Below are 27,357 nucleotides of genomic sequence, written 5' to 3'. Positions count from 1 at the left end.
GCATTTTAGCTGTGAGATGCAGCGGCACGTAGCATTCAAGGGCGTCCTCCAAAGTTGCAGCTGCAATCGTGTTACTTGGCTCACAGGTGCCGTGAGCTGATACTGCAGTTAACAGCTCCACAGGCTAAAGAACTGTAACTTTGGCAGCCAGCTGGTGATGCGTGATGTGAGTTTCATGGCCCCTTTCCCTCCCACCTACCCCCCAGCCTCCCCAAGTTTGGTGTAGTCAATATGTCTACAGGTTTTGAAATTGGCAGTCAAAGTCTGTCATCCTGCAGATGATGAACTTCCATTGACGATCCCTGTGGGGGAAGAGAGACAAACGATAGACATTAATGAGGCAAGGGCAACCGCAGAGGACAAACAAATTATACAAATGAGGACAACTTTTCACTAAGGGCACCTCCAGCTAGCAACTCTGACTGTCTGCCACTAGCCCAATCAGTTTTCCTCCAGGTGTTACCTGTTACATGACAGAAGGCAACGGAACATTTCAAAAGATTGATAAATGCCTACCCTGCCCCCGACAAACTAAAAGCATCAAGCCCCCGAATTACCCATCAGAAGATAATGACTTTTCATCATGATCTATCTCCAGTAAGCTTCAGAGCAGTGATCTAGAGGAGAAAAGCCAGGCAGGTTATGATCAAAAGTCACCTGCAGGTGATGAGTTGCTCTGTAAGCTGCAGTACGTGAAATGGGTTGGTAAGCTTCAGCTGTCATATGCTGGCGGGCAACTGAATTCAGGTACAGAATAAAATATTGGTAGATGGGACTTGTAATTTAAATGAGTGGTGAGTGACTCTCCAAAGTCTGGAGGTTTTCAGAAGCTCTGCTGCAGCTAGTTGTCTGAGCTTGAGTCTGAACGCTGTGGTCGTAACGTTGTGAGAGCTAGTTGAAGGGGAGAGTTCCTTGCCAGATCTATGCGCACTATCTGTCATGTGCTGGTCACCCCATACACAGCACGCACCTCTGAAGTACTGCTTCTGGGCATTCATAGAAGACAGGAGGTGTTGTAGAGAAGATACTGACCTCTCATTCGCTGCTGGGATATGACTCAACTGACTTCAGCTGTCTCTGCAGTCTAGGCATAGCCTCACGTGCTCCAGTGTAAGTCAAGAACGACTCAACTGACTTCAGCTGAGTCGTTCTTGACTTACACTGGAGCACACGAGGCTTTGTCTCGACTGCAAAAATTTTTTGGGAAGTATCCCTGTGTCCAGGGAACACATCTGCTTTTTCGGAACAGTTTCCGAAAAAGTGGGCGCGTTCTTTCAGCATCCCTGTATTCCTCATTTTATGAGGAATAAGGGATGTTCTAAAAGAGGAGTTTTCCCCAATATTTGGCACTGTATAGACGGGCCAAATGTCCGAAAAGCTTCTTGTGAAAAAAACAGCAGAAAAAGATACACAAATTGTAAACTGCAATTTGCGTATCTTTTTCCGAAAACGCCCCCCCCCCCCCCCCAGAAGTATAGACATAGCCTAAGAGAAGAATTTTGCCCCCTGGAGTCTCTATAAATAAAAATAAAAGTACTTTCAATTCAATTTTAATTTACGGTGCACATTATGTTGGTAGTTTACCTTATTTTAACAGTGTTATTTAGAACAGTGCATCTCTCACATCACCCAGCAGTGTATATTCTTTTTTTTTCTTTCAATGTTGCCTTGATAGGTAGTTTTCATTGTTATTTGCTTACAGAGGGCCAATACAATGCCAAACTTATTTTCAGATTCAGTTTAAGAAATCATCATCCATGGTACATGTGTGCCTATCACAGACATTTGTTACTTCCCCGGTCACTTGGATACCCAGAGATACAAATCAATCATGCTGCAGTAAGGTTTTACAGCTCAGCATTATGGCCTATTAAATTCACACCTGTTGTAACAGAGGCTCTTAACTCAAAGTCTTAGATCCAGTACTTTTGCCATGAAAGAACATTGCCAAGATAAAAATCAAGCATGTTTAACAAACATGTGCTTTTAGTTCATGTATTAATAATACAATCTATGATAATAAAAACAGAAATGTTATTTAAGATCTCATTCTGTCAAACCATGAAATGAACTTAATTTTAAACCCCATCAACTTTATTTGGGACGTCTCAGGGCCATACTTTGTACCTTTTGTCATGTAAAAGGGATGCATGAGTGGCCCTTATCTCAGTGGGCCAAAAGATTGTCCTGACGGTTGGTTTCTTGGGATAGGGTAGTTTTGCTAGCTGCACTTGTGTACCTAGAATTTGTGGGGTATGCTGATTGAACCACAGCAGCTCTTTGATTGACTGCTGTCATGAGTAGGAGCTGCTAAGGAGAGTCTGATTTCCCTGGAAATTGAGGAAAGGGTTAAGCAACTCTGGGAATGCACCTGAGGGAGGGAGCTTTGGGCATTTAGCCAATGAAATGCAGAAAGGAATTTCAAACCCAGAGAAGTTTTTTCTTCTCACATCTTTTGTTTGGAGACCAGAGCAGTTTTCCCCAGGTAACAAGGGAGATGGGCTCTCCCAGGAATGGACTCCTTGAAATATATAAGTAGGGAAAAATTTAGATAGTCCATCAGGTTTTATTATTTTTCTTGTTTGGGGGTTTGGAAATCATGTCTGAGCTGGTTAATTGTTTTTCTCTTTTGTAACTAAGGATTATGACACATGGATTTCCCCAAGTCTATTTCACTGCATGGCTTTTAACACCTAGTCATTTACTATCATTGCCACAGTAGTCTTATTTTGATAATAAAAGTGTTTTTATGGGAGGAGCAGAGCCCCATTGTTTTCTGCGGATTCCTTCTGTTAGTTCTCCCAACTCCAAGCGAAATGGAGGTTGGAGTTGGGGGGAGAGCGTTGCCTCAGGGAGGGGATTCCCAAGTGATCTCTTCTCTGGAAAAGGGTTTATTTTATATATTTTTAATTACACTTGGATGGTGGCAGCATTTTTTTTCTTAGATCTCAGGGAAACTGAGACCAGACAAGTTTGTTTCTGGGAGTACAGAGACAGGTTCCTATAGAGTTTATTATGCTAGCTGGCCCCCATATCTACACTCAGGCTATGTCTGTACTGCACCCTTCTTCTGCAAAAGCTTATGCAAATGAAGCGTGGAGTAGAATATCACTACACTTCATTTGCATAATTAATTAGGGGCCATTTTTGCACAAGAGGCTTTTGCGCAAAAAGGAGCTGTGTAAATGGCTTCTTTTTGCACAAAACCCCCCTCTTGCGCAAGAGCCGTTCTTCCTCATTTTTTCATTAGTGGCAATATGCTAATCCATGCCTCATTTGCATAGGCTTTTGAGCAAGAGAGGTGTAGTGTAGACATAGCCTCAGAGTGCCAGGTTGGGGAGCTGAGCCATGCTCAGGGAGGGATGCAGAAGGAGCACAAGGCTCTCACAATGTGTGCAATCAGCATGTACCTTGCTTCACGTACCTTTGTTTTATGTGCATTTTGCTTTTGTAATGCCGGTAGGGGAAAAAACCTACATGGTTGGAAACCAGCAGAGTCTGGCAACCTTGTGCGTGGACAACAGTAATCAAAATGTTGCATGGGCCACACATAGAAACCTGATGAGCCACATGTAGCCCTTAGGCCACAGACTGCCCACCACTGGTTAGAGTATGTCTACCTTGCAAAAAAAGGTGTATTTTAAGCTCAGGGTAGCGCATGAAAATTAAACTAGCAGTGAGAACATAGTAATTTGACATCTAGCTCAAATTCAATCCCAAACTTCTCTAATCTGAGTTAACACTGAATTTTTGTGTCTTAACATGAGGTAAGAGCACAGCAGTTTTTGGAGTGTAGACATACCCCTAGGTAAGGAAGAGAAGCTTTTCTGGCCCCTTTCACTCTCTGGCGCTCATGTACCTGGTGTTGTTGTATTCAGCGTTCCAACACTGCAGGGAAATATTTAAATCCTCAAATAATTTTTTTCCAATTAAATGAAAACTGTCCACTATTTCTCATCCGATTAGATCTGATTTGTTGTTTTTGTATGAAACCTAATGGAGGCCTAAAACAGCTGATTGTTTAGCTGATCTATCTGGGTACCACACAGGTAGCTGCATGCCAAGGTGTCTTTAATCATGATTCTCACAGCAGTGAAGAGCTTGCTCATGATTCAGATCACTCGAGCAAAGACACAGGAGAACAGATAACAAAAACCTTGGTATGCCACATCTTTGAGCTTTGTGTAAGGTGTGTTCCAGAAAAGCTGTGGCAGGGAGTGACTCTTGTGCCCCACAACTCTGCTGGGCGCCCACCCGCGCTGCAGCTGCAAAGGATGGCAGAGGAGGGCATGCTCTGTGCACATTTTCATGTACACCTTGCAGTACAACATGTACACCTTGCAGTACAACCCACTCCATGACTGCTGATTCCAAACCAGGATTTAGGGAGACCTAGGCTGGTAACACTTGACAGAACAGCTTGGATTAATCATTTTGGCAAGCAGGGAGCTGGAAAAAACAGTGAGGCCATGGGCGGCGGATAATGTAGGCAAGGCAAGGCACAGCCTTCCTAAAACTACCTACCGGCCCATGCAACATTTTGATTACTGTTGTCTACTGGGGAGGGCTGGGGCCACAGTGTGGCTTCACTGGCCACCAGGGAGGGATGGGGCAGTGGGGTGGCAGCCCTGCTCCCAAGGAAGTCGAGGGCTAGGGCTGCAGCAGGGCAAGCCTGGACCTCCAGGTGGCCTGTGAGGATCAGGCTGGTGTGGGCGGGGCTTGGCTCCAGGGGCAGGGTCTCAGACAGAAGGGGTGGGGCTTGGGCTTGCCTTCCCCAGCTGGGCCTTCACCCGCCTCCCAGTGAGTGAGGTCCATCTGTGTCCAACAGCCTCTCTAACAATTCCTAGACTGTGTCTCCATTAGCCCGTTTTTCTCTAAAATCCCCTACTGCTGCTACTGTAGGTTCAGCTGCCTGAATGATAATGGGATGGGGCTTCTTGTGGTAGCTGCCATTTTAAGCACCGTGTCATCCAACCCTGCTCAAAGGTGTTCCAGCCAGTACCTTGTCTACACTGCTGCTCCCACTGCTACGATCCGTGGGGACGGCAGCAATGGGAAATGACAGAGAAGACCCCAGTGTAGCCAAGACGCTGGAGTCCTGCCTCTTCTCTTCCACAAGGGAGACAGGCACCTCTGGGCCAACTGCCTATCTTTTGCACAGGTAACTTCTGCCTCTGTGGGGAATAATCTGTGCACAAGGTTGCCAGTGAGCAATAACCAGCCCCCAGGAATTTTGTCAGAAATGATCATTTCTGGGACTGTACAATCCTGGGAGTCTATTATCATTTCTGCAAAGCCACGACTCCCTTGGCCTCCTATGGACAACGTTGGCTGGGGGGAATTCCTAGTGTGCTGCCAGGGAGCTGGGAGGGCCACCATGGCAAAACCATCTCTTCTTTACCCCCTACTGTACATATGGGCGGGCGGGAGAAGTGTTTGCATTGCTAATGATCCTCCCCAACCAGGCGTGGCAACAACTAGCTGCCTCAGGGCACCCCAACTCAGTATCTACCATGGTATCCCATAATGCTGGGCTAGCATGTTGGCTTGGTGTCACTTAAGAAAGATCCGGCAGTGACATAGTTAAGAGTGTTGCCAGGTAAACTGACCTCATTATACTTCAGAGTAATTCAACACCACCAACTGGATTAATGGGAACTGTTTACACTTCTCAGGTCTGTTTTTTCAGACTATCTACAAGCTCAGGCAAGCAGCACTGCACTGTTCTACATCCCGTTCATAGTTTGAAGGTTATCTCTGCAACCATGATGGCTAGAGAGATCATTTGTTTTAAACTGAAGATTTTGGAGCATAGTAATGCAGCAGTTCGAAACAGGCCAGTGGTATCCATTTGCATGGTGTATAATCTCATTATACACAGAGCCCTGCTCAGAAGGCGGTAACAAATGCTAATGAGAAATAATGGTCCGGCATGATTGATAACAAAGTAATTAACACATTCTCTGGAAAGGAATCAGTGTTCTATTTCATTAAGCTTAATTCTCTATGCCTGGCTTTGCAGCATGCTTCAAGCTACAGGACCTGAATCTGATCACTTGTGCCTTGTTTTTATCAGTAACTGCTGATTTCAGGGAATTTATTCTGCATTAACAGTTACATCAAAGAGGTGGAAGAATCAGTCCCCTTATAAGTAAAGTTCTTTTTATTAAACCTCTTCAGATGGGGCCTTATGAAACACCAAGAGTTCTATGCTCCTTTTTTTGGGAGATCCCCTTCTAATTCCTCAGTAGATTAAGAGGGTTTCCCTTTGCTGTGGGTCTATTTGCCTGAAACTCAGCTTCTGTTTCACCATGCTGTTTGTGACTCAGTCTGACATTATTGAACAACTTTGCTCTATGGCACAGAATAGTCACTTCTTTTTGACCCAATCCGCTGGGGCTGGGGCTATTTGGTTACATTATCATGGTCTATGTAGCTAAGTTGTTGTGCCTTTGCTTTCTATTCCTGTACCTTTAAACTACTAAGGAATTGTCTACGCTAGTCAGTGGACCAATGCTGCAGTGATCGATTTATTGCGTCTGTTTAGATGTGATAAATCGACCTCCGAGCACTCCCCCATCAACTCTAGTACTCCACCAGGATAAGAAGAGTAGTCAGAGGCAACAGGAAAGGAACCCCCACTGACCTTATTGAGTGGAAGATGCCTCATTGACTTCAGCAACATTATTTGCAGAGCTGAAGTTGTGTAGGTTAGAGCAACAGAGGGGTGTAGTGTAGAGTAGACCTAAGAACTCTCCCTGTGTGTATAATTCATGCACTGAACCATCTCCCTGAATGGAAGAGATGCACATACTGTCTGTCTTCTCTCATGAAGAATTTACTTTTGCTCCTTTCTGTTGTTTTTCTTAATCTAAAATAAAACCACTTTTAGACTGAATGTACAGTGTTGCTTTTCGCATATGGAAATACATACAATTGGAATACCCTCAATTTGTTAACAGCAGTTCCCTGAATGTCCACAGACACAGACATTTTGGTCCCTTTTAAGTGACTGCAAATGATAAAAATTGGTTTCGGGGAATAAGCTGAAGTCATGTCTATAATATAGAAATTAGTGTAAAGGGTCAGACCAATGATCTGGTTCACTCCTCAAATCTCTACTCGATGTCTCAAAGAAAAGAATCATATCAACAACATATATAAAAAAGTGGGGGCGATCAGATGTTAGGACTGCTGTGAGGTTTCAGAGGGGAGATATCTACAGTAATAAAAGGGTTAGGGGGTTGGGGGTGGAAGGAAGGTCCTAGTCCTCTTCTCCTTGCATCCCCAATGATAGCACATAAAACCTGTTTATTTAATCAAGCTAAAGATGACAAATGTGGTCTTCAGTGACAATTGACACCTGATGAGGGTCTGCCTGTGTTCTTAGTGAGTCTACAACACACAGCATAACAGTGGATCGAGGGTGATGTATTCTTGAGATCAGGACTCCATCCTGAAAAGGGCTTCCAATATGTCAGGATGCCACATATATCTAATGTTCAATTACCTACAACTGATACAGTGTGCAGCATGAAGACAGAGCATGCATGTGAGCAGGTGAACCCCTAGATGTGTCTGCGCCTCTCTGCACACTGCATACAGCGGTTGGCAGTATCGTGTAGCCTGATGAAACTCCTAGTGAGCTACACACCTGCTGGCTGCCATTTTGCTTTCCTGAAGGATGTGCTGAAATAAGCTCCTCTGTCCTTCCAGGGGTAGAGGATACCCCATGTGGAATTTTAAAGATCTTGATAATTTTATAAACAATGGTATCCAGAGCTAGGCCAGAACCAAACCTCTAGACCAAGATACCAGTCAATCTAGGGAAGAGGGGCAGATCTACAGGTGAACCTTTTGGCTAAGCTCGCTGCTAATAACACTCGTAGCTATCCCTAGTTATCAGATCTCATAGATGATCCTCAGTGAGGACAGGGAGGTTGGCCCCATGTACATCCCTGGTGCATGATGGACTTAGGCCCGATCTCTGAAGAATCAGATAGGTATTTTTATTAATCACTATCTGGGAGTGCATTTGATAGATCATCGTTAGATCCAGTATGGCAGTCCTATATTCCAGATGGGAGGGACCCCACTTTTTCTACAACTTCTAATAACAACACAAAGCAAAAAGCAAACCTGTCCACAGCAGAGAAAGTAGTAGTTGCTCCCCGGATGTAATGATCATAAGTGTACATCATCATGTCCATATCTTCTCCATAGTGTCCTGGATGTTCCGTTGTCATGCTTTATACCAAGGGAAAAGAAAACACAATTTACCTTTTGGTAGAAACAGGGAATGAAACAGAATTGACTGAGTGCAGCTCAAATGCCAGAATCTTCACCTCTATTTCTTTGAAAGTTTTTACTCTTTGAAAGTTTTTATTCTTTGACAACATAATAATGCAGAGTCCTACACATAATATGGTTTTGTTTCTCTTGCATGCAATTTGTTCTTGGAATCCTTTGGGTAATTACAAAGAATTTAGCTTATGTGGAGCAGGTCTGTTGTTAAAGATTGCAGCAACTCTGACAGAAAGACAATCTGAATTTAGAATGTAATGCCTGTCTATTTCTTCAGCTTGTCGCAAGGATTTTCACTTTCCTCCTATCAGTTTTTTTTGGTTTACTACTGCAAAGTGTCCTAAATATTGCCAAGTCAAATAAATACAATCCGGTCCATTTATGACTTATGCTTATGAACGTAACAGCTGTTGTGTTCCTCTTTCTTCTCTTTCTTCCTGCTTTGTATTCAGGCTTTAAGAGAGAATGACCTGGATAAAATGTGAACTGTGTAATTTATCCAAGGATCTCAAAGTGCTTCTGCAAACATTATTGAATAATAGTTACAAGCAACTCTCTCTGGGAAGTAGAAAAGTATTATGATTCCCATTTTACAGATGAATAAACAGAGGCACAGAGAAGTTAGGTAGCATGCCTATGGTCACCCATCAAGACTCTGGTTAGGAATGGAGACAAGAGGCTGAATTCATCACTGGGTTTATGCATGTGTAAGTGGAGTTACATTGTTGTGAATCTGGAGTAACATAGTGAAGAATTAGGGTGAAGTTTTGGCCCCATCGAAGTCAATAGCAAAACTACTGCTGACTTCCATAGGAGCAAGACTTCACCCCATGAATTCTAACTCCCAATTCCCATATAAGGCCCAATTCAGCACAGACTTTAAGCACATTCTCACACATATAACTAGCCCCCTCCCTATTTAGCAATGCACTCAACTATGTGCTTGAAATCTATTAAAGTTAATGGAATTGAAGCATAGCCTTAAATGATTTTTTTCTGAATAGGGATATTATTATTGGGATTCCTTGCATGTTTAAAATTAAGAACATGCTTACGTGATGCATCAGGGCACTAATCTGTAACTATTGGAACAATCAGAAATTGAAAAACTGTTTTAAGGCAAATGTATCTGATTGTTCAAAAAAAAAAAAAAGATTGTGTTCACATATTATCTTTGGCTGCTTTATTCCAGAGCTGTTTCTGTGATTAAAAATTCACTGAAATTATCACCAGTGGCTATATAATTAAAAGCATGTTACATTACTTTGTTTACCATATTATTGGGCTGTTTATTTTCTCTGTACATAGCAGATGTGCGTTAATTACAGGTCATTTTTTGCTCTTGAAAATGAAAGGGAAAGACCAGTGAAACATCATAGTTGGCAAAATATTATTCCCAGGCAAATGAAAATAAGACTCAAGTTAGAATTCTGATGCTGCTGTTTAAAACCCTACAGGCATCAGGAGTTGATTCCTTTGTACCCCACAGGCATTCTTCTGCCACCTAACTCCACGTCACCATCAAACCAATGAGTGATTGCAGCATAAGTGCGATACTGCTTCGTCTTATCTGGGAAGTGGGGATCAGGTCAGTGTGACAGCATCAGTGACAGCATCAGCGTCAGTGCTCCAGCCACGGAGCTGGTGATCAGTCCAGTCTCTGTGGTGCTATGTTGTTAAGTGGTGAGACATGGAGAACACCATGTCATCACTAATACAGGCAACTGCTGCAGAGAGCTAAACAGAATACTGGTTTGAAAGGAGAAACAACACAGTTGAAGGAATGGAGATTGCTGAGCTGGGTTTTCTGCTAGAAGGAAGAAGACAGAGATGTTCCCTGTGGATGAGGGAGTTTGGGCGATAGGCTTCAATCCACCTCCCACTGTACTCCTTAAAGAGACTCTCCAATTTCAGTGGGATCTGGATCAGGACCAGAGTCTTAGCATATGTGCAACATGTCTCAGGTGACACTTACTCAAGAGTGCATCAGTGAATTTGGTCCCCTGGTTGGATCATTAGCTTCTCCAGCTTGGGCTGGGTACTGACAGGGAGTGTGATATAAATGCTGATCCATGCTTCCCCCTCCCCTCCAGTCCAGACTGAACAAATGTGAGTGCAGTATATGTGGGCAAATCTCTTTTCAGTCATCCCCAAGTGAGATGACAGCTTGTCTTAGATTATGTGACATAATTTGCATCCCCTGTAAACCGAGGCAAATGCTGTTGGACTATTATTGTGATTGAGAGCTGACACTGTGTTATTTCTACTTTAGGGGCATCTGCCTTCATGCTCTTAAAATATATATCTAGTGCTTCTGTTTTTCAGGGGTTATTAATATCTTTAGCAGGGGTATTTTTAGCAATTTTTGAGCTAAAGATATCCACTCTCTCTCTCTCTCTCTCTCTCTCTCTCTCTCTTTCTCTCTCTCTCTCTCTCTCTGTGTGTGTGTGTGTGTGTGTGTGTGTGTGTGTGTGTGTGTGTGTGTGTGAGAGAGAGAGAGAGAGAGAGAGAGAGAAAGAGAGAGAGAGAGAGAGAGATCCATCTCCGGGACAGTGTTAGAATGTAGAAATGCACAAAAAAAAAGCAGGTAACAGTGTATGTATGTGTATGTGCAGCATGGCAGGAGTAGATTAATATATTTTTTGTAATGGATTTTCTCTGTGTCTTTCATGCTACCATACAGATATTTTTCTAGAGTTTAGTTTGCTTGTTTTTGGTGTATTGTGATGTAAATTCTACAAGTCTTAGGGTGGGCCAGGAAATAGGTTGCATAAAAGCATGTTTAAAGATCTGTATCTTTAACAGGATTTTTATTTTAGTCTGGAAGTAGGGTTTTGTTCTCCCTGACGAAAAATAAACGCAGAAGAGGCTAATAATACAGGTAATGTGATTTTACTCGACATAGGGAGAGCTCTGTAATAGCAAACAATAATTACTAGCATGTCTCATCCACAGATCTCAGAGCAGTTTACCAGGTTGGGTCAGAAGCATTATCTGCATTTTGTAGATGTGATAGTGATGATGGCCTGATCCTCAGAAGTACTGAGCACCCACAAACCCAGGAAAGTCAACGGGACAGCAGGTGTGCAGCATGTTTGAAAAGTAGGACACAAGGATTTTAATGGCTCACTTAAATGCACACACAGAGTTAATAGCAGAGTCAGTTAATATAAGCAGAGAATATAATCAGGAGTCCTTGACTCACATTGTACAGTTCTATCCACTGCACAGACTCCCTGCTCCCCTCCAAACAGTGACTATATGGCTAATGGTGTCTTATCTTGTAAACTGCAGATTTATTATACAACCATATGGCCAGTGAATGAGATAGAAGCTGCTTTTTAACTTGGTCTTTTCTCATCATCATGCAGAACTTCCTCCAAATGAGCCATGACCAAAAATTGGGGCTGTTTATTCTATGTGGGCACATGAACTTTGACCTTATCCTTGTGATCTCTCAGGAGAAGTAGCCGCCCTCGGATGGTCATGTTGCTTCAGCTGCCATGTGTAGTTGCTAACATAATGTGGTTTCACTCCGGGGAATATTGTAGTACCAGCAGCGATGGCTTCTTGTGGCATGTTTGCAGAAAATGAGAGGTAATTGTTTAACAGAGAGGAAGATGTTCATGCTTTTAGGGTTGAGAACTATGGATATCCCCTCCTAGCAAGCTGGCTGTGTTGAAAAGCCAAGGGAGGTCTCCTTTCAGTAATGCTTCAAGAGAGGCTCTAGCCTAGCCCATGATTTTAGCGGAGCTCCAGGAGAAGAATGCTTTCTAAGATCTCAAGAGCTATCCAGGACCTGGAACTGCTGCAAAGACAGAAGCCTTCTCTGGGGCCAGCATAGCTGGGACATTGGATTGGGAATCAGGAATCCTTGCCCCTGTATTCAGATCTGCTGGGTTACTGTAGGCAAATTACTTCCCCTCGCTTGTCTAGTTAAACTATAAATTCATTGGCGCAGGAACCATGTCTGAGAATGTGTAGGCAGTAGGCACAGTGTCTAACTCAGCAAGTCACCGTCTCAGCTGAAGGCCTGCTAGTAGGAGTCAAACCTCTGTGTGATCTGAGCATCGCTGTCCATTCTGCAAAGGGGGAAGGAAGCAGATTAGGTAGTTCTTCAATGTTCAGCGAGTCAAGCTCTCTGGCAAGGAGGCTGACGGATAGCCCTGAGGACAGAAGTGTCAGGTTGCATTCACTGGGATATATGTCAGGAACCAGACTTGACTTTTGGCTGAAAATAACCTCATTCAACCGGAAGGTATTGAGAGCATGAATGGGGTTTCCAATTCTGCAGAGATCTTTTTCTGACTCTCAACTGCTCTACTCATAATCTCAGAAGGGTCAGTCAAAGCCCCCATGAACGAATGAGCATATGGTTTTGATTGCAGCTTGGGTAAAGGAAACAGACACTTTTTTTAGGGCTCATAAACTATAAACATGTGGAAAATGGTGTCGTTGCCTGGTCAGTCTAACGGAGAGAAAGCAGCCACAGCACAAGCCAAACCTTCTGGCACTTAGCAATGCTGATTGTTTGGAAAAGGGAAACAAGCATAAACAGTCTGTGCAGATTTTTGGCTGTTCTGGTGACATGTGTTTGCTTTTGAGAGTATCGAGTCAAACTCTTCAATTACCCTGCAAAAAGAAAAATATGAAGTCTAATGGGAGTAGTCAGTGATGACGTGTCCGCATCTGCAAAGGATTTGTTGCCTTTCCAGTAAAATTATATTTGGTTCCTTCCAAAGAGATGGCCGACAACTGGTCTCCCACTGCAAAATGTACTTTACTTTTATAGCACTTTCCTAGGCAGGTAAAGTTACTTGTGTTTTTTCCATCTCCTGTAATCAATTTAACTATCTTCAGTATGGTAGAAATGCATGCAATCCAAGCACAAGGATTATCATGGAAGGAAAAAAACAAGAACTCCCAAAAAATATCAAGTTAACAAATCTGAGAATGGAACAGGCTACGGTTGGAGCTTGCAAAGGGTGCATAGAATCATAGAACACTAGAACTGGAAGGGATCTCAAGAGATCATCAAGTCTAACCTCAGAGCAGGACCAAACACCATCTAGATCATTCCTGACAGATGTCTATCCAACCCGCTCTTAAATGTCTCCAGTGATGGAGAGTCCACAACACCCCTAGGCAATTTATTCCAGTGTTTCACCACCTCAACAGTTAGGAAGTGTTTCCTAATGTCCAATATAAACCTCCCTTGCTGCAATTTAAGCCCATTGCTTCTTGTCCTGTCATTAGAGGCCAAGAAGAACAATTTTTCTCCCTCCTCCTTGTAACACCCTTTTAGATACTTGAAAACTGGTATCATGTTCCCCCTCAGTCTTCTCTTTTCTAAACTAAACAAGCTCAATTCTTTCAATCTTTCCTCATAGCTCATGTTTTCTAAGCCTTTAATCATTTTTGTTGCTCTTCTCTGGACCTTCTCCAATTTTTCCACATCTTTCTTGAAATGTGGTACACAGAACTGGACACTATATTCCAGTTGAGGCCTAATCAGCGCAGAGTAGAGTGGAAGAATGACTTCTTGTGTCTTGCTCACAACATTCCTGTTAATGCAACCCAGAGTCATGTTTGCTTTTTTTCAAGAGTGTCACACTGTTGGCTCATATTTAGCCTGTGATCCACTATGACCCCTAGATCGCTTTCTGCCGTACTCCTTCCTAGACAGTTGCTTCCCTTTCAGTATGTGTGAAACTGATTGTTCCTTCCTAAATGGAGTACTTTGCATTTGTCCTTATTAAACTTAACCCTATTTACCTATGGATGTGTTTCACTGGGCATTGGTGGTGAGCACATAAGTGCAGCTTTAAGCCCGTGCTTTAGTCCACCCCTAGTCGGCAAAGCACTGAAGCACGAGCCTAAGTTATTGCAATGGTGCTTTAACAAGTATTCTAATAGGGTGTGTATATGATCCAAAGAAGTGAAAGGTAAGTGAACTTCATATGTGGTCTGAGAAGCTGGAAAGATTCTACCAACTTGTGTGCCAGCCTCACACATATTGGGAGGACTCTGTCTCTTTTCCTTTTGGGAAAGAACTTTTCATTTCACAAGAAGCATTAGGATAGGATAGGATAGGATAGGATAGGATAGGATAGGATAGGATAGGATAGGATAGGATAGGATAGGATAGGATAGGATTATTGATCATTTTCCCCTTCAGGTGAAACACAGCTGCAGTCTACAGTGAAACCCAAAATATGAACGATAGACATATTGCTTATAGCTTTGCAAGGTACAATGGAGAAATGGGCATGAAACATTTCGAGTAGGGAGGGGGTCAGGCAAATGAGATAAGAAAACCTTAATTTTCAAATTACACAGTGAATTTTTAGTTCCTATTAGTTTTCCTTAGAGATCTCCCTGTGCTCAGGTACCATAGTGAAGAGTTCATTTTGATTTAGATGTGAGTAGATGAGGGATTCTCAGATATTTTGGGGGGATGTGCACCCTATTTTCCTGTGGCTCGCACATTGTCCATGTGGCAGCGGCAGCAATTTATACATGGAAAACATGGAAAAGGAGTATTAGGAAAATATGCCTGCATTAGTAGATGCCTTTTAATGCAATTGAGCAACTAAAAGCAAGAAGGAGGAGCCATGTGAACAGTTAATTCTCCACATGACAGCCAGAATTTATTCCATTGACTAGGCCACAGTTTAGGAGCCTCCTACAGAGAGAAACAATCAGTATTGGGCAGGTATTGAAATTAATAATTAATTTTGCATTATCATTACTATTACTTAAGTAGCTCCAACAGTGGGCGAGATGCTTCATGGATAATTCAGAAGATATGGTCCTGCATCAAATGCATTAAATTAGTCCGAATGGCTGGGGGATGAAAAAAAAAGGAAAAACAAGTGGCTGAGCGGTGATGTTTAGCGGGGTCTTGTTAGTTTCACTTTTTCTGCTGGAGTCATAGAGTTCAAGGCCAGAATGGGCGATGTGATGGAGTAGCACTGCCCTGCTCCAGGCAAGAAGAGATTAACCCTACTCTATGGACCAAGGAAGCCAGGCCCCCTTGCCGCGGCTGGGCATGCTCCAACTGGAACCAGAGTATAAAAGGGAGCAGCTCAGCTCAGCCTGCTCTGATGACTGAGAAGTGGATGTGCATTGCAGGCTCCTTTCTGCGGGATGCCAGAGCTCCAGACAGCAGAGGCCAGGCATGCCAAGATACAGGTGAATGCCCAGTGGGCTGTGAAAGCCTATCAGGAGGAGCTGTCTAGAGCGTTGCCTGCCAACTACCCCAGAGAACCAGAGAGCCTGTGGACTCTAGAGCAGGTAGTCAGGGTAAGAAGTGGCCCTGGACTGGGACCCGGTAGCGAAGAGGAGGTCTGGGTTCCTTTAGCCCAGCTGTCAGCCCACACAGCCCTGTGCAGAATGGTGGGGCCACCGACTCTGGCTATAAGGTCCTACTGCCATGCCTGCGAGGGTAGCTCTGTTGACTTGGCCACAGGACCATAACTCCCCCCAGAGGGTTAATAGATCCACCGCGATCCTCTAGACTGGCCTTCTGCATATCACGGGCCTCTAAATGTCATCTAGTCACCCCCACACTAAGCCAACACCCAGAATTAGACCTGAGTATTACAGCCCTCAGGAGATTAAGCTAGTGCATGCTACAGAGGACAGGCGGGACCAAAGTACATCAATTCCCAAGGCCCTTGCATTGGTTCTGTGGGATTCTTCTATTACTGTAGCTTGTATCAGTCTGGCTAACACTACTTTGAGGGGAGAACTAGGGCTTATAGGCCACTTGGGGGAAAACATAACTAAGGAGGGAGCATTAAGGAGCAGTGTGTCAGTGGGCATGACACACTGGATTGAGACGGGGTTCCAGGCTGAGGGAGCCACATGGGAGATGGCAGAAGAGTGGAAGAAAGACATGAAAGTAGGAGGCTAGACATGTAGCTTAAACAGAGTAAATCGAACCCTGTAGTGAATGACCAGAGATGAAAGCACTGAGTCAGGCAGGAGACAGACTTGCAGAGCTATCTTTATATCATCCCTGTTCCCCTGGAGGATCCCAAAGCTCTTTAGTAAACTGCAGGCAGGTCTGCCCAGTCTCTCTCTACTGTTGTGTCCCTGCTCTGTTTAGATGAATGGCTCTCTAGAGTGGATATCCACTTAATAGTCACAGGTATCCACATCCGTGCATATGGATGTGGATATTCGGGGCTCATTTTTGCAGATACAGATGAGGATTTTGTATCCATGCAGGGCTCTCTGGATCTCTAATCACAGTCCCTGGGGACTCTGAGCACAGAGAACAGAACAGAAAAGGGAACTAAGATTTGTTGCATAGATCTGCGAACAGGATTTTACCCAGTTTATGGAGGAAGTACTTCATCCTCTTTAAAATGCTTCCACTTCTGCATTGGGATATGACTGTTCTTTAATAGTGCAATCAACAATACACAACAGCTGACAACAAGAAACGGAGAATGCCAGGTCTTTTTCAAATAGGTAGGCAGTCTTCAGTGTAAGAAAGAACCACAAGACATGAAGAACCCACGACTATTATTTTAGAGCTAATCTGCCTTCAGATTAGCCATGTGGCTAGCAATATCAAGACTGTTTGAATGAGAGTCATTGATAATCAGTCTTATCGCTACAATTCTCTCTCCTTCCCTTCCTCCCTCCTGCTGCCAGTCAGAGACTTTAAAATCTGCCTAAAAATGAGATCTAATCAAGGCAAGTGCCCTTAGACTTGCCTGGCCTGCTAGGACCATTTGTGAGCTCAGAGCATCTGCAGACTGTAGAAAGTAGGAAGGGCACAGAGGGGAGTTTACAGATTTGCTCTAGTCCCTGTTACTTAGGCTTTTAAAGTGCAGTTTCTTGTCCTCCTTGCTGCAAGAAGATTGGATCCTGAAAATTAATGCACTGCTGTTGCATTTGGTCGATAGCCAGCCAGCCAAACAGGAAGGCCTGCTAGCCTTGAACATCTCACATGCCTCTCAATGAAGAATGCACCTCAAAAACTAGTTCAGTATACAAAAGTATATGCACACTGTTTCTTTAAAAAAAATGTCAGAGAATTACATGGTTGTGCCAGCGAAAAAAAGGTTGGATTAACATTAACATGGAGATGGAAGTCCCCTGTTTTGCCTCAGAGCAGGTAGGAGCAATGCAAGCTTGCCTTCTAGTTCTAAAATTCTGTTCATAAGCTTTCACCTTGATTTAGGACCACACCATGACCCTGTTAGTCCTTAGTCTCCCTTGCTGATGAGACTGCCAGCATGGAGACCAGCAAATGCCAGCTGTGATGATCTTTTCTGAGAGGTAGACATCTCTTCACCAGGCCTGGTATTGTCATCACTTATTCATTTCCATAGAGGCACCCAAATGGCTTTCACATGGGAACAATTTTCATGTACTACAAAAAATGTGGAGGATGAGTTGAGTAAGGTGACTAGAAATGGCAAGTTCCCTGCCCCAGTCCCAAATCCACTGAGCCATGCAGCCTCCAGGGGATACTACTTGGTCAGAATGGAAATATACGTGGTTCACCTCGGTATACAGAACCAACTTCTTCTCAGTGTGTCAGACAACAGAGCTCTTGACTTCCTGGGCCCAATGGTCAGTTGTGCCACACAACACTTCTGAATGCTTTGCAGCAAGAGTTGAGCGGATTTGGGCTGTAGTAAATCTTATGGGACTCACCTACAGGAATATGGGCATCTCCGGCTGTAGCGGCAGCAGTAAAATTGCCACTCCCGATCAAGCACAGATGGAAAATACTGGCTCTGGAATCCTGCCACCAGCCCATTATTGGAACAGGTCTGATACCTGTGAAAAACAAAACAGAAGAATAAGTAACGTCAGTTCCCCGATATCCTCAAGCACCTCCTGAAGCCCACGCTCTCGCCTATTGATGCACCGCTCGGCCAACAGACAGGAAACGGGAAATTGTAAAGACAAAGACATCAGAGATGGAAAAGTGGTATTTAGTCCAGCCCCCTAAACCAACACTGTTGGACTGTACCCTGACTGTTGGACACTGACCCATGATTTCTCCAATCTAGTTTTAGATAATGGAGGTACCTGGTGTCATGGATATTCCTTTAATGCCGTTCAAAATTCAGAGCTGGTGTTGCGTGAGTCTGGGCATCACCCATGATCCATTTGCTAACGCCATTCCCCTTGGTGACTGTAGCACCTCATGCTGCACCATAGAAATCAGTGACCTGATTCGAAGGTGACCCCTGTTACATTGGTAGAGTGGAGTAATAGGGCCTTAGGTGTAAACAAGACCCCTAATGGGAATTTTGCTGTTACTGACATCCCTGTGAGCAGGGTCAGACATTAACCAGTGTCATTGTTCAGGAAGTTTTCTACAGAAGCACCATGGCTGAAATCATGACTTCCTGAAGTCAATAGCAAAACTCTCATTGACTTTACTGGAACCTAAATTTCACCCCCACTCTCTGCTTCTGCAGTAGAGCAAGCACATTCTTTCCTAGAAGGAAAAGAATTGGGATTTGAGAGCTGAGACAGCAATGCATAAAAAATTGACTCACAAAAATACATTTTTGTCTGTGGTATGGCATTAACCTATGGAACTCATTGCTCCAGGCATTACTGAGAAACACTTTCACGTGCCTCCATCACAACGGTTCCCTGGGTTTTCTCCTTCCATTCCCGAGTGAGTGCTTCTTCCATGTTGCCCCTTTCACTTTTAGCAGCCTCACAGCTATACTCCCAAAGTCTGTCTACCCTAGAACAATTAGTACATTCATTCCAGCAACTGCTATCAATGGTGCATCTATGGAGAATCTATCTTAGCGCTCAGCTTGACAGGGCTGAGGATTTTTTTTTTACCAAGGTAGTTTGATAACAAAGACCATTATCGCTTACCCCGTTGCTCCCACAGGTGGAGCTGCATCGTTACGAGTACAGATAGGACTTCTCTGCTCCGGGACTTTCTGCTCCAGCAATATCCGTGGTCTGGCAGGGTCACTGATGTTGCCAGACCAGAGAATCCCGGTGACTGGGTACCGAGGCTGACCAGCAGTCCAGCGACAGAATGGCCGGCGGCTGGGTGCAGAGCTGGGGCTGGCAGCAGGGCAAGGAATGCAGTCGGGGCCGGCAACTGGGTCAGGGCCGCAGCTGGGACCATGACCGGAGCCAGAGCTGGGAGCATTGCTGGGGCCAGCAGCCAGGGTTGGGGCCAGGAGCATGGCCATGGTTGACAACCAGGGCCATTAGCATTGGCCAGGATTGCAGCTGCAAGGGAAGCCCAGCAGCCAGGAGGCTGCCGGCACCTCCTCCCCTAAGAAAACCTGGAGGCTAGCAGCAGGGGGCCAAAATTGACCTCCCTGGGTCTGACAAACTCCCTCATTCAGAACCAGCTAGGTCCCCAGGGTGCCAGACCAGGGAGGTCCAATCTGTCGTTGCTGAAATATGAGTTCCAATAGCTTCCATACAGACAAGACTCAAATGCCCTGCCTCTTCTCTTTCAAAATGCTGCTGTTAACTCACAAGCATGCTGAAAGCGATGAGCATGCCTGTGAATTTACTTTGTGCGGCATCGTTCAGCATAATTCCTGTTTACAGCAGGAGACTCCCTGGGGCACGGAATATATGAATTTTGTAGATCTATATCTAAAAACACTGTATGTGCTTACTGTACATTATTAAGTTATATTTTAAAAAAGAAAGTGGCACTAATATAGCAATTTACATCGCTAAGGCACTGAGCAAACACTTAACTAATTATCACATATGAGGCAAGGAAATGATATCAGCATTGCTAACCCAAAATATTTAAAAAACACAAATCAGGTGAAGATGGGCTTTAAAACATTCAATCAATGCTTCTTTTTCTTTTCCCTCTGGTATCTGATCATTTAGGTTTCTCGGGGGAGGGAGGGTCACATTTTCAAGCATTCCTCTGCAACCCTGTGGGCTAGAAACTGACTGATTAAAAGAAAAGTTGAGTTTCTCATGTAATCACCTGACTCCGGGAACTGGAGCTTTAACAGAAGCATCAAATATTGTGCAATGAAGTCCCAAGAGTTGATAACAATATTACAATATTATTTTGCATGGGGGGAAACTGGGGATTAAAAGACTTCAAGAGTTTAAGTTTGGATTTACAAAATGAAACTTTTGCTAAATTTACTGAAACAAACCCTGCTGCATATGCTGTTTGTGCTCTGTGGTCTGACTGCCAGCCCTTAGTTCATTAGCAAATAAATCAAAGTCCTTTTCATGGAATATACAGGCTCTCTAAATCACAGACATACCACCTCTGCTGCAGTGTGTCCCAGAAGCATTTGCACACAGAATCCAGAAGCAGATGAAGTGTTGATTGTAATGTACATCATTTGCTTCTTAGAACTGATTAGGAATAAACTGTTGTATTATTTCAATGGCACCTGATCCTGCAGCAATGAAGTCAAAGGGAGCTTTGTCATTAACTTCAATGAACATAGGCTTAAGTGTCTAGAACATAATCTTTGAGAGCCAAGAGGCTATATATGTAGTAGGGAACTAATCAATGTGGGTATGTCTACACTACCCCGCTAGTTCGAACTAGCGGGGTAATGTAGGCATACCGCAATTGCAAATGAAACCCGGGATTTGAATTTCCCGGGCTTCATTTGCATAAGCGGGGAGCCGCCATTTTAAAATCCCCGCTCGTTCGAACCCCGTGCCGCATGGCTACACGCGGCACGAACTAGGTAGTTCGAACTAGGCTTCCTGTTTGAACTACCGTTACTCCTCATTCCTGTAAATCTGGTCTATTCCAACTGGGAAGTGCTCAGCCATTTAACTTTAGTATTTTCTCAACCTCATTTTCTCCAATGGAACTATTAGTAGTATTTCATTTCAGAGGGGTAGCCATGTTAGTCTATTTCAACAAAAAGAATGAGGAGTCCTGTAAAGACTAACTTCTGTTATACTTCTGATATACTTCTGTTCAAAAGTTTCAGAGGGGTAGCCAAGTTAGTCTGTAACAGGAAAAACTGAATAGACTAGTAGCACCTTAAAGACTAACAAGACATGCAGATGGCATCATGAGCTTTCGTGGGTGCAACCCACTTCTTCAGATGACTGGAGTGCTAATATGCTTCTGTGTGCTGGAACAAACTTTGTCAGATGCATCCTGTGAAGTGGCAGATCCCCACTGAAATCCCATCTCCGCATCAGGTAGAGTGGAAACTTGAACCAGGGGTCTCTCACATCCCAGGTAAGTACCCAAATCATAGGCCAGAAGCTATCAGGGAGCCCTCCCCTTGACCACTTCTGTTTACAGAACAACTCAGCTTTCCTTGTACAGCAGCTGATACCCGAATACCATCAGCAGCCCGCTCTTCTGAGCCAGCTTAGAAAAGATGGACTCGCTCACCAGGAAGACGTCAGTCACAACAAACTAGCGCAGTAGGAAAAGCACCACATTCTCAGTCCCTGGCTCCACTTCCTATAGTACCTCAGACATTCAAGCAGGGAACAGGCCCGACCCAGTTTAGCAGGTGAGGTCGCAGCCTAGAATAATGGAACTGCTGCCTATGATGAGCAGATGAGCGGATTCTCTTCTATCAAGGACAGTATTTTCCCAGGAAGAAAAAAGACAGGCCTTAGTAACTTTGTTTTTCAAAAAAACTTTCTTTCCTGCAGTGGCACTTCACAAAGATCTATTCTTTTTAATATCCCAAGCAAGATTTCTTACAAGTGGAGCAGTAGGAAAGAGTTGTGTGTCCGCTGGTTTGGCTGATGGAGACCTTGTTTTACAGAAAGCCATTACCTCAGCGATGCGGCCCAACATCATGATTCTTTATCTGCCCACTAAGAACAAGAAGGGAAAGGTAAGCGCCAGAGGGAAAGCTGAGAGCATGAGAAGCACTGCAGCTCAGGCCAAGAGGGGCTCTCACGTTACTCAGCTGCACTGAGGTTATGCAACATCTTCCTGTCATCTGCTTCTGCCAGGGCTGCAGGAAACCCCACCATCCATTTCCTCTAAGGCCTTAGGAATCCTGTCACGCACTTCCCTGTGGCCATGGGCAACAAGGCTGTTCAGTTGGCCTGCTGCCACTAGCAACCCTGCTTCCCTCACGTGACCCACTTGTTTCTCACACAGCCTCGCTGCCCTTTGAGAAGGCAAGCTCCCCTTCCCCACAGCCTCACACTTTGTTCAGGGTAACGGGTGAGAACCATACACAGATCTAAGCAGCCTGGCTCCCGTTTCCATCTATCCAAATAACCGCACAGGATTCAATACAGTGGATCTGTGTAAAAATGCACCCTGCTGTCCTTTAAAATAAAGCTACAACTGTGAGGAAAACCAGCTTGCTTATGGCAGCTAGGGCAAATGGGAACGTTTGTAAAGGGCAGTTTAAAAGGCAGGCAGTCTGATTCCTGGGTTTGTGTAATCTAATGCTTCCCAAGAATCGGTCATAGAGTCTGCCCAAAAACAGTCCTCTGCGTGCGTGTGTGTGTGTGTGTGTGAGAGAGGGGGGGGAACTGGGGAATCTGTTCACTAAAACAGATTCTCAAAATCCTCAGAAATAGCGGCAACAAACTTACATTAAACTACACTTTTGTGAGAAAAGTTTGTACACTGTTCCTGAAAAATAAACTGAGTTTGCTGAGGATAGGCACAGCAATCAGTCTATGTAATATGAAGAGGGCCTGGGGGTTGAAGACTTCATCAAGGGTCTTCCCCTCCCAGGTTACAGTTGTTTGGTTGGCTATTTTAATCCCTGCCATTGGATGCAATTTAGTTCCTTTCATACATACGGTTGCTCTTCCTAATTTTTTTTTAAAATCATTTCTGCCAGAGAAGACACAGAAGTGGACAGAGAAGATGTGAACATCACCAGATGCAGAGAAAACACCCAAAACTTCCTTTCATTTGGGTGGAAAAATTTTAAACCAGAACTCCCAGGGCCTTCTCCATTGTAAAAGGAACAGGATGGACATTCATCACCCTTAGATTTCACATCCCTGTTCAAAACACATCACTGTATAGTGCCACAATGAAGACAAACAGGGTTTAACTTATTAATTATTAGAAACTGACACTGTCCCCCAGACTTCTCATTACTCCAATGCCTTGCCAGTGTCTACCAACCAGTCATTAAGGGCCAGACTCTGCTGCCCAAGCACTGAGTAATATTCTTGTTCCCAGACAGTCCCAGAGAAGCCAGGGGAGCCACTTATGAAGTAAGGGGCAGCATGAGTAAAGGTGTCAGAATCTTTCCCTTCAAAAATAGGCCACATTTCAGCAAAGCCCCTAAGCACATGCTTAAATTTAAACACATGCATAGATTTGAAGCTCTGAAGGGTCTATCTCAGTGGTTTTCAAACTTTTCGGCATCACGCCCCCTTTTTGATTTTTGAGAAACCTTCACACCCCCTCCGCCCTCCAAAAATAGCAGCAAAACTTGGGGTGGGATTGATGGGGTATGTGGGGCTGGGTTGCCTCACGCCCCCCGTGGAAGTTCTTCATGCCCCCTGGTTTGGGAACCCATGGCCTATCGGATCATCTAGTCTGGCCCCTTGTATATCACAGGCTATAGAATTTCATCCTATTACTCCTGTACTGAGCTTATGTCCATCCCTATTCAGCAATATGCTTAGGCCAGTGATGGGCAACCAAGATTAGTGAGTGGGCCTCCTTCATCTCAGTGGGCCACAAGATTGAAATCCTAAGGTGGGCAACCTGCGGCCACTGGGGTTCCAACTGCGGCCTGTGCACTGCGGCCTCTATGCCTCCTTCCCCTACACCTCTCATGCTCTGGGGCACCCGACCTTCCGCACTTACCTGCGCCTCCTCCCTGTCCCTCCCTCCCAGCACTCTTGGAGCCCCATAAATTGCCTGATTCACGCTCCATCCCCACTAATCTCCCTCCCAGAGCTTGAAGACAGCGAATCATCTGATTCACAGTGGGGCATTTCTAAGCCAGAAACATAGGGTACGTCTACACTTCATTTCTCTCACTCTCTCTCTCTCGCTCTCTCTCGGAATGCAAATGCAGACACCCAAAATTGCAAATGAAGCGGGGATTTAAATATCCTGCGTTTCATTTGCATAATCGCATTATGGCGCTATTGCGAAATAGCGCTATTTCGAGAGAGAAAACGGGGTTATTTCGAGATAAAACCCATCCCTCGAAATAACCCTTACTCCCTCATTTTCGAGGGAAGGGTTTTATCTCTAAATAACCCCATTTTTTCTCTCGCAATAGTGCCATAACGTGATCATGCAAATGAAGCACGGGATATTTAAATCCCGCTTCATTTGCAATTTCGGGTGTCTGCATTTGCATTCCTCTCTCTCGAGAGCGAGAGAAAGGAATGAAGTGTAGGCATACCGATAGTCAACATGGACTCTGAGTGCTACTACAATTAACCTATAATTTATTCTCATTAGTCAGTGAAGGCAAGGTAAGAAATAATAGGCATCAGATTCAGCAGGGAAAATATAGATTAATATTAGGAAGAACTTTGCAGCTTTATGTTTGTCAATAGAGCAGGTTGTCAATGGAAGCTGTGAAATCTCTGTTGTTGGTGATTCGCAAGGGGAGGCCAGACACCCATCTCTCAGGGCTGATGTAGGGATAATAAAAATCATCTTGCCACAATGTGAAATGGATTAGCTAATCCTGCAGAGATTGTTGCCAATTAAAATGAATCTAATTTGTCCCTTAGAAGCGGAACTGAACAATCAGTAGACCAAAAGGGACACAGAGATCACCAGAAAGAGACCCACTGTACTAAAGATTATTATTATTATTTGTGTTCCTACACAGTTCCTGAAAGAATGTATTTTTAGGTCAGGCACTCAAATACCAGGGTGAGGTGCATGGTAGAGAGCTGGAGAAGAGAGACAGATTGATAAATAGAAAGAAGACAGAAGCATTGGATTGTCAAATGCCCGAAGAAAGTCACATAGGAGCAGAAGTCCCCAGGACTTTCAGCAGTCATTTAGGTGTGTTTGAAAATCCCATTTGAATTACATAGGAAAAGAGAAAAGACACACTATACAGATAAGATAGAACAGACAGATAAAAGTGTTAGACAGGACACGTTAGTTAAGAGAGGCACTCCAAAACTGATAAGAAGGACAGAAAAGACAATTCAATAGAAATATCTAAGATATATAAATGATGGAGAGATAAGGTAGGTAAACACAGAAAAGGAGAGAGAGAGAGAGAGAGAGAGAGAGAGAGAGAGAGAGAGAGAAATATCTAAGACAGAAAACTAATAGGAAAAAAGAGAAGCAAGAGAGAAAAGAAAGATACAGAGGAGAAAGTGTGAGATACAAAATAGAAAGATCTAAGTGAAAAAAATAAGTCAAGGTTGATATTCAGAGGGTATAGCCAACCGAGGTACAAGAGCTCTGATGATGAATAATGGTTCTGATGGCACAAGAAAACATTTTGTATAGAATTGCACAATATCCTGTTTGTGAGAAATAACTTTACCAATTACTGTCAAGGATTGTTTGAGAGGAAAATAAGTTTCCCTTATTTTTAAACAATAGAAGGAACTCACTCAAAATTATTATGCAATAAATGCAATTTACATCAAAGTATTAAAAGGACTGGGTAATACAACATTATCATAACTATGTCAATCTCCTGCTTATTTTCCTATCTCTTTCTCCTTCCTATCCCCCCCTTTTTCTTTTCAGTCTTATTCCAAAGTGAGTCTAAACGATCAATATTTTTTCTTAGCAATTGCATCAGCCATAGGAACTTATCACAGGGTGAACAGAGGCACATGAATCATTCAAAGCACAATTCAAACTGCTTGAAAATCAAGGGTTCTGAATTTCATTTTGAATTTTTTGAAAATGTTTCTGTCTCATGCAAAACCTGCAAAGATTTTGGTCTTCGCTTAGTTTTTTAAGCCAAGCAATCTAAAATGTTTGAAATATTTCAACTGAATTACATGTACATTTCAACATGGGTTTTCCATTTCACGAAAATAACATAAGAAAATGAAAGTGTGGGGCCGTGATCAGCCGTTGATATTCCTATGAAATTTTGCCCCCTGCCACTCTCAAAATCTGATCACTTTTGCAGAGTGCTTCTCACAAGCACAATATTATATATGATGAACTAAAGCTGATCCTCTTAGGCTTTCCATAACATGTTCAATCATGATCATATAATTAATATTCACTATCATCATCATAGATTGGCATGCATGTTTGGCCCCTGTAATACTGATGTGAGTACTAAACAGTCCTATGCTGGGACCAAGCCAAAGTCTTCACCAACAGAAAGATACAGAGAATAAACAATGCCACATGGAAAAGGCACTTTTTTAATTATTAGGGTAGGAGATTGGTAGTCAGAAATTTGAGGTTCCATTCCTAGTTATGCCATTGACTGTTTCTTTAATCCAGGACAAGTTGCATTCACTCTCTGTGCCTCAGTTTCCCCTCATGTAAAATCAACAACACTGCCAAGCCGCCTCAGAGGTGAGGCTGTGAGGCTAAATCACTTAATGTCCACAAAATGAATTGGACTCCTCCAGTGGGAAAGTGCTCTAGAAGTATAAAGTAGGATCATTATCACATCATCAGTGAGCATCATTACTAATTACTGAGACAGTCATTTGTAATGGCTAAGCAGATAATTAATGTGCCCTTGCATAATTCGAACTCAGCTAATATGCACCTTCCAGCTCTGGGCATTGCAATTGCTCTTTCAAAAGGTAGTTTAACAGTATCCTACCATTCCGTTCCAGCTCTGTTGATCTCTTCCCACCAGCATTCTGTCGGTTCCCCAAGACTCTGGGGCGTAGACATGCATGCATAGTTCCACTGTCTGTCAGAGCCTTCCTTCTTGCTGAACGTGCTCCTTACTGCCGTTATCACCTGGCCATGGGGGCACTGGAAGTTGAAGCCCTGACGATACACATTGACCCACCCATCATTACCCCCATAGTCTCCATACTGGGGTTGATAGTAATAGTCGCCATACTGGCCCCAGGCCATCGTCACCAACGGCAAGAAGACACAGAGAAGAGCAAGGTCCATGTTGACTATGTTTCTGGCTTAGAAATGCCCCACTGGTTTGT

At 43.8% G+C, this 27,357-nt stretch overlaps 1 protein-coding gene across 1 annotated transcript; it reads right to left on the bottom strand.

Moving 5' to 3' along the window:
* Positions 1–27,357, bottom strand: DPT (dermatopontin). The gene is made up of 4 exons (XM_006112211.4): positions 27,012–27,357; positions 17,983–18,108; positions 8,140–8,247; positions 1–302 (listed from the first exon to the last, which is right to left on the bottom strand). The coding sequence occupies exons 1-4, from the start codon at positions 27,314–27,316 to the stop codon at positions 236–238; spliced, it is 606 nt and encodes a 201-aa protein (XP_006112273.1). The 5' UTR covers positions 27,317–27,357; the 3' UTR covers positions 1–235.

This window comes from Pelodiscus sinensis, chromosome 1 (genome assembly GCF_049634645.1).
Source record: "Pelodiscus sinensis isolate JC-2024 chromosome 1, ASM4963464v1, whole genome shotgun sequence".
Classification (NCBI taxonomy): domain Eukaryota; kingdom Metazoa; phylum Chordata; order Testudines; family Trionychidae; genus Pelodiscus; species Pelodiscus sinensis.
Note: the sequence above shows the minus strand (reverse complement) of the source record. Positions and strands in the feature narration are given on the sequence as shown.

Excerpts from the sequence above, each read along its gene's own strand:
- DPT (XM_006112211.4), bottom strand. The coding sequence starts at position 27,316 with ATGGACCTTGCTCTTCTCTGTGTCTTCTTGCCGTTGGTGACGATGGCC. Across the intron at positions 8,248-17,982 it reads AGATGCCCATATTCCTGTAG|CATGACAACGGAACATCCAG; the intron begins GTGAGTCCCATA and ends CTTGGTATAAAG. Across the intron at positions 303-8,139 it reads ACTTTCTCTGCTGTGGACAG|GGATCGTCAATGGAAGTTCA; the intron begins GTTTGCTTTTTG and ends CTTCCCCCACAG.